Raw genomic sequence first — 12,638 nt, 5'->3', positions numbered from 1 at the left:
GGACTGTGGTAGGAAATTAAAGATCTGGAGAAAACCATGCATTCAACGGGGTGGACATAGAGACTCCTTACAGAGGTCACCGGGACCGAATTCCAAACTCCAACACCCTGAGCTGTGGTAGCCACTATGCTGCCATGGCATCCATTATACCACGCAGTAGAAAAAGAGACAGTGCAGAAGCAAGACAATAGAAGTTTATGGTAGCCCAAGAGGTGATCTGTAGTGTAACGTTGCTGAGGTGGGATCAAGGTTGTGCAGGTTCACGTGGTGTGGGTCTTCAGGCGTGTGTACCGACTACCTGACAGCAGCAGCAAGAAAGGGGCGCAGCCCCAATGATAGGAATACTTGACGCTGCCTTCTGGAAACAGTGCATACTAGAGAAGCTGTCAGTGACAGGGAAAGATATGCCCACATGTTTCAGCCACCTTCTCCAGGACAGTGTTCAATACTCTCTGTAGATTCTACCGTTCCTGTAGCTGGAATTGCCATGCCAGGACATGATGCAACCAGTCATGACACTTTCAAAGGGAAAGCTAGTGGTTAGGGTCAAGATTCTGCAGCCAGTACTGATGCAGGGTCTCAAACTGGCTCCAGAGATGCTGTCTGACCCACTGATTTCCCTCAGAGGTTTCTTATAATTGCAGTCCTTTGTGTCTCCAGCTCATATAGTATCAATGCACAGAAACATAAAATGGAGACAGGAGACATAAGGGACTCTGCAAATGCTTGAAATCTTAAGGAGCACACATAAAATGAAGGAGGAACTCAGCAGGCTATGCAGCATCTATGGAGGGGCAGCATCTCCCTGGAGCAATATTCACTCTTTATGGAACAATCAGAGATCAGTGAACTTCAGGCCTTTAGCTGGAACAAAAATCTAACGTTTTCCTTCATGTTATTTTGACAGGAAAGAAAAACTCTATCTTGTTGCACAAGGTGCAGAACGACCTCAACTCGGGTGCTCTAAACTACCAGGAGAGCGAGATCATTCAGCAGATCGTGCAGCACGACCGGGAGATGGCGCAGAGCGTGCAGAAGCCGGCGGCCGACGTCTCCGCCCCAGCCCCGGTCATCTGGACGCCCCTGGTGCAAGCGCCACTGCAAACTGCCGCCGCCACCACGTCGGTGGCCATCGCCCTCACTCACCACCACCCGCGCCTCCCCGGGGGAATGTTCCAGCCACCGCTGTCAATCCTGGGTTCCCTGGGACAGCAATCAGGACAGACGCCGAGCCAGTTACAGAAAGCGCAGCAGCCCGCCTCCACCCCGGGACCTTCGTCGGCGGGCTCCCCGTCCGCCACCCCATCTCAGCTGCAGACCCCGCGGGCCGAGTCGCCTTCGGCTGCCCTGTTCCAGACCCACCAGCTGGCGGGTGGCTCGTCCTCCTCCAGCGGCCTGAGCCAAATGCAGCAGCTCGGCGCTTCCTCGCCCACCGGAGGCTCGACTCGCGTGGCCCCGGGAGGGGCGCCGGCCGGCCGGGGGCAAGCGCAGCGCTCCAGGTCTGGCTCCGGCTCGCCTTCTCCCAGCCTGGGGCAGCTCCAGCACCTTCTGGGCAGCTCGCCGGTCTCCGCCCTCCAGTCCCCCGCCTTGGGATCGTCCTCCCCGGTTTTCGCCCGGATCCACCTCTCCTCGCCTGGCCCCGCTCTCCAGCCCGCGCCCAAGGCGGCGCCGGTGAACAGTGGGCACCGTCACTTCGCGGGCAGCGCCCAGCCTGTTGGGCTAAGGCAGTGTCCCCAACGGGCCGCCAGCTCACCCTTGGCCAGTCCTGGCCAGCTCGCCCAAGCCGGGGTGGCCTCCCCTCTGCCCGGTTTGAGCCACCTGCCTCATACCGCCGCTAGCACCCCGTCGCCGCACTTTGCAAGGCCACAGGGAGGCGTAGGGCAACTCATGAGCCCCGTGCTCCAAGTCCAAGGGGAACAGCTCAGCCACTCAGCCGCCGGGTCGCTGCTGCAGCACTCGGGCAGCAACGTACCTTCGCCCTACATCCCCCACACCCCGAGCCCCCCGCTTCCAAGTCCGGGGCCTACACGAACATTTCAGTGCGACCGCCCCGATGGGTCGAGCTCCCCGACTGCTCTCCTCTTGCCTCAAGGCCCACTCCAGCAAATCGTTACCGTCAAAAGCACGCAGCCGATGGGACGCCTCACGCAGGACCTTAAAATGATCTCCACGTCTCAGCCTTCTTTGCCCCAGGAGTTGGCGCAAGCGTTGCATCGGAGCGGTCCTTCCTCAGTAAGGGAATCTGGGGGGAGCTTAGCGACATTTTCTCGGGCTGGACGCCCGAATAAACCTTGCAGCTCCATCTCTGAGCGTATGACTCTACCCAAGCAGATGTCTTCAGGATCTTTACCTCAACCGCAAGGACAAATACCGGGAGCATCTGCTGCTAATTTCCCAACGTTACCTAAAGACAAAACCGTTCCCCGGAAGGGATCAATAGGCTTTGGTTCCGATTTGGAATCTGTCCGATCTAAGCTTCCTTCTAACTTGTGAGGTTAAGTGAGGAACTGACAGGTCATGTATTATATATAACTCTTCTTCTGTATAACTGTGATTTTTTTAGATAATCAGTTAATCTAGAGATATAGTTTTGTGTCATATTATTTTATAAAGTTTTTTCATACGTTGAGAATGGATAATTGATAAACTGCGTAAACTGATGAAGATGAACGAAGAACAGCCTCTTGCCACATTGGAACTAATAGAAGGATCATAGGAACACTAAAATATCATTTTGCTTGAAAGAAGTAGTGTAGCTAATGACTCTTGTAGCTTCATTAAAGGTCAGAATCATTGAAGAACATCAATTGGAAGAATAATGAATCCAGAGACAGGACTTAAAAGTAAGGTGAATTCAATTAATGAATACTGTTAGATCTACAAGAGTGGGAGAAGATCTCTGTTCTCAGACACTTGAAGTGGTTAGAATGTTCTGGGATGCCATTGTAATTGATATGCAAAATGTGCGTCAGCTAGGGTCAAGACAAGGAGAAGGTCAGCTCGGTCATAACGCAGATGTGTTCTGCACGCAACCAGGAGTCAAACACAGTAAAAACAAAACATTTTGTTTATTAATTATTTATCAGAGTATGTGGATGTCACTGGCAATGCCAGTATTTATTTATCCATCCCTAAATGTCATTGAACTGAGGTGTTAAGAGCCAACAACATTAGTGGGTCTGAGTCATGTTTTCCTTCCCTGAAGAGCATAAGTTATCAAGTGCATTTTTATGACCATTGTGATTTTATTTAGAGATGCAGCCCAGTAACAGATCCTTCCCACCCAACAAACTTGCACCTCCAACGACACCTATGTGACCAATTAACTTACTAACCTGTTGTAAGCTTTCCCTAGTAATGCTGTCCAACTCTTCCTTCACTACATTGATGACTGTGTTGGTGCTGCTTCATGTACTTATGCTGAGTTCATCAATTTCATCAACTCTGCCTCCAACTTCCACCCAGTACTTAAATTCACCTTGTCCATTTCTGACATCTCTCTCCCTTTTCTCAATCTCTGTCTGCATCTCTGGACATAAACTGACTTCCAACATATTTTATAAAACTCACAATTCCCACAGCAATCTTGATTATACTTCCCACCCTGTCTCCTGTAAAAATGCTATTCCTTGTTCTCGGTCCTTTCATGTTGGTCACATCTGTTTTCCTTTTCAGGACAGCAGAGATGTCCTCCATCTTCAAAGAATGGGGTTACCCTTCCTTCGTTATTGATACTGCCCTCACCTGCATCTCCATTTCCTGAACATCCATGCTCACTCCATCTTCCTGCCACCTTAACAGTGATAAAGTTCCTCTTGTCCCTACCTACCACCCCATGAGCCTCTCAACTTCTGCCATCTCCAATGGGATCCTATTACCGAGCACATTTTTACCTCTTCTCTACTCCCTGCTTTCTGCAGCAATCTCTCCCTCCATGATTCTCTTGTCCATTCATTTCTCTCCACTAATCTCTCACCCAGCACTTATTTCTGCAAGTAGCCAAAGTGCTACACCTGCCATTGAACAACTCTTCTCCTCCAGTCAGGGCCCCAAAGAATCCTTCCAAGTGAGGCAGCACTTTACCTGTGAATCTGTTGTATCCAGTGCTCCTGATGCAGCCTCCTCTGCACTGGGGAGATCCAACATAAATTGGGGGACTGCTCTGTCAAGCACCTTCGCTCCACCTGCCAAAAGTGGAACTTCCCAGTGACCAAACCCTTTTAATTCCAATTCCCATTCCTGTTCCGACATGTCGGACAATGGGCTCTTCTTGTGCCATGATGAAGCTGCTCTCAGGGTGGAAGAGCAACACCTCATAATCCATCTGAATAGCCTCCAACTGGATGGCATAAGTATCAGTTTCTCCTTCTGGTAAAAAAAAAGTTTTTCCCTCCCCCTTCCCAATTCTTCTATTCCCCTCTCTGGCCTCTTACCTCTCCTCACTTGCCTATCACCTCCCCCTGGTGTCCCTACTTCTTCCCTTTTTCCCCATGATCCACTCTCCTCTCCTATCAGATTCCTTCTTCTCCAGCCCTTTACCTTTTCCACTCACCTGGCTTCAATTACCACCTTCTAGCTATCCTCCTTCTCCTCCCCTCTCCTTTTTACTCTGCCGTCTTCATCCTTAATTTCCAGTCCCGAAGAAGGGTCTCAAGCTGAAAATTGACTGTGCGTTCAGTCCCATAGATGCTGCCTGACCTGCTGAGTTCCTCCAGCATTCTGTGTGTGTTGCTTTGGATTTCCAGCATCTGCAGAGTATCTTGTGTTTCTAACCCACTAACCTGTACGTTTTTGGAATGTAGGAGAGAACCAGAGCACTCACAGGAAATCTACATGGTCACAGGGAGAATGTACAAACTCCTTACAGACAGTGGTGGGAATTGAAGACTGGTCATTGGTGCTGTAATAGCATTAAGCTAACTGTTACACTACAATGTCGCTCCAATATATACAACTTCCAGTTTTATTAATTGAATTTATATTTTCCACCTGCTGTGGTCGGATACAAACACACACTGGTAGTCCAGAACCCTGTGTAATTAATCACTATGCGACTGAACGCTCTATTAGTACTATATGTATGGCCCTAGCTCACTTCATTGATGTACCCCTAACATGAGACACTTGTTATATGTAACTTTTCTCCCTAAACAAATTGGTTTATATAGCACATAAAACGTTAAAAGTTTCTTCAAAGGAGCGTTATCACACTGAATTTGACACCTAAACCCACAAGAGATATAAAGATGATGTTTCTCAGCCAAATAAGTCAAGGTTAAGGATCTCCTTAAAAAAAAGGAGAGGCCGTATCACTGTCCACTTGTTAGACAGCTAACTATAATCTTGCCCAACAGTTGATTTGCCATAAGACATAAGTGAGGCCTTTGTACCTCACCTCTATACGAGTGTTTTGAATTCGTAAAGATCTTGGGAAGATTGTGCAGAGACTCATTAAAAGAAAGCTGTTTTATCTTATATCCTACAAATAGACAATGCTATGTGAAGCAAGAGCTTCAGAAGCAAATATTTTTATGGGTATTTCTTCAGCAGAGTGACCTTTAGTGAAATTGTTCAATGAGATATCTACATTGTGCAGATGTGTTACACCAAAAATTGTTCAAATGATAAATCAATGTCCTACTAAGTAAGATTTTAAATGTCAGTATAACTAGACAGGATTAAGAAGTTCTCTTGATGGTCCAGATGCTTAATTCATGGCATAGTTTGAAGTCGAACTTTATAGTCCTTAACAATATAGGATACATTCCCAGATTATAATGAGTTCTCTGCTCTCAGCCAAGGATCTAGTTTTTTTTCTCTAATTGTTAAAGGTGTCTTTGAGCCAATTCAGATGACCCAGAAGGTAGCCAGGTGTCCATCGCTGAATCTGATGAAGGATATTCTATTGGAATATTGCCCCTGTAGGTGGTCAGGCATAGCCCTGACAACCCCACTCAAAGCATTTGCCAGTCCTCACCATCTGACCTTGTATAGAAAGCAAAGTCAATTGGAGTAGGTTCTAGAATTACAGCTAGTACATATGATGCCATTAGTATGTGCCTTTGAAAGAGAATATTGGAGGGCTCAATATTTTTCAAGGATTAATTTTATTAATATTTAAATAATATTTCATCCTTTATTTTAACTACAAAGACAAGATAATAAAAGAGAAATAGATTTTTAAAATTTCAGAATTCAAAGAGGAAAATATTTATCTTCGAAACTTTACAAAGGGAAGACTGTGTTAAGAGAAATTGGATTAGGGTAGTAAGATCCAAATTATTTTCAGTCATCTGACTGGAGAAAGGGAACTGAACAGATTAGATGGATAGGTTATAAACATTTTTTTCCCATTGGGAGAGTAGGAATTTCCAATTTCCTATATTTGGATTAACCATAATAGCCTTCCAAGGTAATGGGATTGATTGCAAGGCTATCATATATTCCTGTTGTTCTATGTCTACTATATAACTGAAGAGCCTTGATGAGAGACTAGACGGATAAGGGTAGCACGCATCAGATCTCTCACTGGTCAACCTCTAGGTTTTCTCTGACAATCTGCTGATCTAATGGGTTACCAAACACTATTTACTATTTTGTATAATAGTGGATTTTGGAAATATTTTCTGGTTCACTACTCCAGTAACATAACTACTGTGGGTCAACAAAAAAAAGAAAAAAAAAACATTTTTCTATTTAATTAATAACTGGGTTGCCTAGAAACAGGAGTGAGACTCAACATACTGAAAAACTAACTCCAGCCCATCGGGATGTCAAGCTTTCCATGAAAGAAAAAATGGAGGTCTATATGAGAGAGAAGGGTGAAATTGATCTTGGAGTAGGGTAAAGAGCTGGCACAACTTTGTGCCCGAAGGGCCTGTACTGCTATATGTTAAAAAAAAGAACATAGGCACTTAATGACCAGCATGGATACAGTTTGCTGAAGGGCCTGTTTCTGCACTGTTTGACCTTATGAATCTTTGTTGTTAGCTAAGGAATGATTGGCAGTCAGTAATTCAACCCAGGAAGTTATTGGACAGAGTGAAACCAGCACTAACTTGTACTGTGATATTATCTCAATGTGATAATTTAACCCCTTGCTTGAACGCTTGAAGAATTTTGATATTTCCTTATGACATAGAAGGAGGCCATTCAACCCATGAAGTTTATGCTGGCTCTCAAAACAATCCCCACTTGCCACTAATTTTACCTGTAATCTATTCTCCACATAGTCCCATCAGTTCTACCATCCATATATCAATTGGTTGGCCAATTAACCTATGCACTTGATTGGACAATACAAATAGAATAAACCTGATAAAGTTGTTCATTTTCTCTTGAAATACAAATAAGGAAGAAATTTATTTGCATCTAAAATTATGCACCAAAGATTTTAAAAATGGTGTTACAATTTTTTGCTTGTACCACTTTAATCTTGCACCTAATGTTCATAGTCAGAAACTGAATGGAAAGCAGCCAATATGAAAAAGTCTAGAATGAACTTGATAATCTTCAAATTATTATTTCCAGTGGATTTCACAGGGTTTCCTTGCCTAAAATTCTAGAATGAGGATGTTATAATAAAGAGTATCAAGTAATGTATGATATAGAGGTATATTGGTCACATGTAGTGTGCTGTACACACAAGCTTTGAATATATTATAGATTAGACAACACCAGTGTGATTGATTTTTTTACCCTGGATGATGATTCATTTAGTTTTTCTTTATTTTGTAGAGGGTTAGTATATAAGACCATGTGACTATCCTGGAGATATTGGGAGTGATTGGTCAACATTGTCCGTGAGCCAAATTTAATAGAGCACAAGCAAAGAAATTAGAATCTTATTGACACTAGGTCTATACTTACTGAAAATTTTACTTAACTTGGTATCATGATCCCCTATACTAATTCATAACCAAGATGAATCCACCTTCTGTTTAACAGTCAGTAAGATACTCATCTCCAGCAATGGAAAATGCATCAGTGTGTACCATCTACTGCTCCCTGCAAGCCCACAAATGCTACCATTAATTATATGAGCACACCACTACCAGCAGGTTTCCCTCCAACACACACCCCATGCTGTCTTGGAAATGTATCATCATTCTTTTACCATCACCGAGTCGAAATCCTGGAACTCCCCCATCCAATGGCACAATGGGAGGACCTTTACTGGAAGGAATGTACTGGTTCAATAAAGTGACTCACCATCAATTCTTCAGAGGCAATTTGGGATGCACAATAAAATCTGGCTATGCTAGCAACATCTTGAAATAAATAAGATGAAGCTTTGGAAGAGAAATATAGAGAGTTGAATGTGCTACTTAAGCTAAGAGTTATGGAGTGGAGATTAATTCTCTGTGTAAAAACAAGAAATAGAATCCATTGAATTTAAAGTAATACTAATATCCTGGAAAAGAATTTGACAACTTGACAGGTAAAAACCCATCACAGGTGTTAGCATTGACATAGATAGCTAAACTGTCTCCTTTACCATTGAATTATTCAAAGCAAAGAAAGTCAAGTTTTTGCTACTTCATGCATACTTCATCATTAACGTTTGCAGAGGCTGATTGCTAGACTTTATCTGCTCCCACAGTAACCTGAATTACTACATATTGCCCTATAATTGCACCCACTAAAGGGTTCGAAGGGAAAAACATGTTCTAAAATACACTAAAGTGTTTAATTATTGGATGTGTTGTATATGCAAAGTACAGTGGAAATGCAAATAATCCCATCCATGAATGAAACAAATTCACTGCTCCTCCTATGTTCAGATTCCATGAGTAATTTCATTGGGGAGTCCATTTTCTACAAACTGTTCAGTAAAAAATCTCTTCTAAAATGACCTTAAGTTACTTAAGAACATCCATGTATGTAATATCTAAGAACTCATAAATATTTAAGACAGAGAAAATTAGACTGGCAATTTACATTAAAAACTCATTGTCCAATGAGTACTTTGCGCACTATCCCCTCGGAGTCATTATGACAATTACTTGGATTAATAATTCTAGCTCTGTGTTGTTGAGAATCTTAAGTATGCTCTGAGAAGGTTTGCAGAAGGCTCTTTTGATTTAGGTCAGTCAGAAACTGCTCCACCCACACCAGTGATGCTCCAGATTCTAGTGTCAGTGATGAACCAGGACAGTGGTTGGGAAACAGAAGATTATCTTCCAGACCTGTAAATTAGAATTGGGCTTTTGTAATCCAGAATTCCAAGATACATCCATCGCACGAGAAGGCTACTCAGTCCAGATCACCTTTGGAAGACCATAGAGTCATACAGCAAGCAAGCAGGCCTTCAACCCTTTGAATTTGTTCCTGACTGTCAAGCACTCATTTACACAAGTTCTGTATTAACTTCGATTTTATTATTATTCTTTCTATTTTCCCACATTCCTATTAACTCCCACCACTCACTACACATGAGAGGCAATTTACAGTAGCTAACTAAGCTACTGACCTGTCTGTCTGTGGGAGGAAACAAGAACGTCCAAATGAAACCTATGCAAATACAAGGAAAACATGCAGGGTCTACACATACTACACTGGAGATCATGATCTAACCTGGGTGACAAGAGTTGTGAGACTGGTATCAAACTAGGCCTATCACCCCGTAATTTTCTCTGCCCATTTCAAACATATATTCTTTTATTATATTTTAATTTATTTATCTGTAAGACATGTACAGTAAGTCACTGCCAATGCCAGTATTTTCCTGAAATGAGTAGGCAGATGAGTGTCTGGACTCACATTTGGCCAGATCAAATGCTGGAAATCGGAACCCAAACAAATTTCTGGGGATGTTCAACAGGTCGGGCAGCCTCTGTGGAGAGAGAAACAAAATTAACATCTCAGGTTGCCTGCCCTTCATCAGCATGCCAGGTAAGATTGGCAGATGTCCTTCCCTGAAGGCCGTTACAAGTTTTTTACAATACTACAGTACCTTGATGGTTACCATTTAAATTTCTCAACTGCCTTGAAAGCAGCCAAATTTATGTATCTGAATCAAAGAATCAGAATACTAGCTGGTCATCCAGTACGTTGTTTCCTCTGTTGAGGCTGCTTGTACTACTTTGTCATATAAACTTAGTATATTAAAACAAAACTCTTCTTGGAGCAACCAGCCAGAGAAAGAGAACAAATTGCCTGAGGAAGTGTTAGAGGTGGGTACAATTACAAAGTTCAAAAGTCATTTAGACAGGTATATGGATAAGGAAGGTTCAGAGGGATAGGAGCCAAATAGGACTAGCTCAGGTAGGCATCTTGGGCAGTGTGGAAGAACCGGGCCCTGAGTCCTGTTTTATGGCTGTATTACTCCATCCTCATCCCTCTCATGGTTCATCTGGAAAGACTACATTTTTTAAAAATTAGCATAGGGTACCGAGGCAAGCCAAACTAATCCTCTGGAGTAATTAGACAAATTATTGGGCCAGCCAGTGTGACATCTGTTAAAAGTTGATACTGAATGGGTTCCAAGAGTTAAACAAAATGCAGACACTATGTGACATAGCCTTGCCTTTATTTCCTATGCAGGAGGAAATTGAAGGTTTTGCTTGAAGTTAACTAGTTTATTTTTTAACTGAGATGTTTAAAGTAATTAATAAAGTTGACAGGGTAGTTCAATCCCAATCAAGTGACGTATGATTAAATTAGAGATTAATTAAACATTACAAAAATGCACTCTGGATTAGTGGTGATCAGATGGAGACCAGGAGAAACGGAGTGACAGAAATGCTAGTGGTAAAAGTTAAACATATGTCTGGAGGGGATGAATTAAATCTTCAAAACAAACAAAAAAGTGACAAAGGAACCTAAAGGATAGGATTTTTTTTCTTTTGATAGGATGATTATCTGAATGGTTGAGTCTTGAAGGCCACCAAATTCCCATTCAGTGAGGTACTGTTCCTCAAGCTTCTGAGCTTTGTTGAAACAATGTAGATGTCATAAGACTTACAGATCAGAGTGGGAGTGGAAGCTTTGGGTTATCCTGAAATGAGGTTTACTTTAAAGCAGTCAACTGATCTCTTACTAGCTCTTCTTTCAGTTAATCCTGACGAAGGGTCTCGGCCCAAAACGTCGACTGTACCTCTTCCTAGAGATGCTGCCTGGCCTGCTGCGTTCACCAGCAACTTTGATGTGTGTTACCTGATATGATTTTAGTTTTGCTAAATGTGGAGGAGATCACATCTTGAGAATGTAACAAAGTATTTTCAGTTGAAGGAAATACAAGTTAATTGCTCTTTTACCAGGAAGGGATGTTCTCTGGACAAGATAAGGGAGGAGATAAAAGGCATGTTGAATCTCTTGTGCTACATGGGAACATGTATTGAGGGAAGGACTGATCTCTTCAGAATAATGGAAAATGACTCTCATCACATGAGTGTTATAGGTGTCTCCTTCCAGTGTTCCCTTTTACTCTCCATTCCATGTACCAAGGTGAACTACTCCTAGGTGAAGCAACAACTCATATACACTTCTTCCCATTTGATGATCTGCATTTGCTGCTCAAATTGTGGTATCTGAATGTCAGAGAAAGAGAATGTAAATCAGGTGAATGCTTTGCAAAGCACTTACGTTCTGTCAACAAAAGTATTAATTGAGTTTCCAGGTTCCAGTCACTTTAATTTGTCAGCACTCTACTCTTTGGCCTTTCAGTTCATTCCAATGAAGTTAGAAGTATAAAAAACATCATCTGAGTTGGTACAGTTGAAGCCTTAAGGACATACCATAGTCATAGAGACATAAAGCACAGAAACAGGCCCTTCAGCCTGCTATCAGTGCTGGGCATTAATCACCATTCACACTTACCCATCGTTTTTCCCCACATTTCTTCAAATCCCCCCTCTCCAACCCAAGATTCTATTACTTGTTGACACACCAAAGACAATTTACAATGGTCAATTAACCTATCAACTAGAATGCCTCTAGGATCAGGAGGAAACCAGAACACCAGGAGAGAATTCAAGTGATCACTGAGAGAACATGCAAACTCCACATAGAAGGCACATGAGCTCAGGATTGAATCGGGGTTCTGGAGTTGTGAGGCAGTAGCTTTATTAACTGCACCACTGTGCTGCTTTAATCAGCAATTCTAGTTTTCTAGCTTGCATTTATAGCAATGCTTTTCTCTTTCTTCTTCTGACACCTCAGATTTCCTGCATCTTCTATTAATCATTCCACTGAATAACAATCCCATCCTCTATAAACTGTTCCTCCACTATGTGTATCTGAACCTCTTTTAGTCTATTTTCTTGGTTACAAACTTTTTTTTAAATTCTAACTTTTTCTAGCTCTGATAAAGTGCCATTGACATGAAACATCACCTCTGTTTCTTTCTGCAGAGATGCAGCCTGACCCATTGAGTATCTCCAGCATTTGCTCCAGGTTTCCAACAATTCCAGTATTCCTCCACCCACCCCCCCCCCCCACCTTTTGACCATCAGAAATCAATATTTTCTCTCCTTGAATCAGGAGATATAGGGATTAAGAAGGAAAATGGATTTGAAGCAGGATTGACTACATAAACCATTAAGCCTTCTCCGGCATAAAATGTTGCCTCATCCAATACTTCATATGTCTTATGGTCTTATGAAGTACTGGATCAGGCAACATCTTATGTCAGAGAA

At 42.7% G+C, this 12,638-nt stretch overlaps 1 protein-coding gene across 1 annotated transcript in view; it reads left to right on the top strand.

Moving 5' to 3' along the window:
* The window catches only part of LOC134358503 (potassium/sodium hyperpolarization-activated cyclic nucleotide-gated channel 3-like), a 531,682-nt gene extending 529,189 nt beyond the window's left edge, over nucleotides 1-2,493 (top strand). Inside the window, exon 8 of the mRNA XM_063070795.1 lies at nucleotides 908-2,493. Within this exon, the coding sequence (XP_062926865.1) occupies nucleotides 908-2,493 (1,586 nt within the window). The remainder of the gene's footprint in view (nucleotides 1-907) is intronic.
* Nucleotides 2,494-12,638: the final 10,145 nt, after the last annotated feature.

This window comes from Mobula hypostoma, chromosome 18, assembly GCF_963921235.1.
Source record: "Mobula hypostoma chromosome 18, sMobHyp1.1, whole genome shotgun sequence".
NCBI classification, from domain to species: Eukaryota; Metazoa; Chordata; class Chondrichthyes; order Myliobatiformes; family Myliobatidae; genus Mobula; species Mobula hypostoma.
The sequence above is the reverse complement of the archived record's forward strand: the minus strand, read 5'-3'. Positions and strand labels throughout refer to the sequence as shown.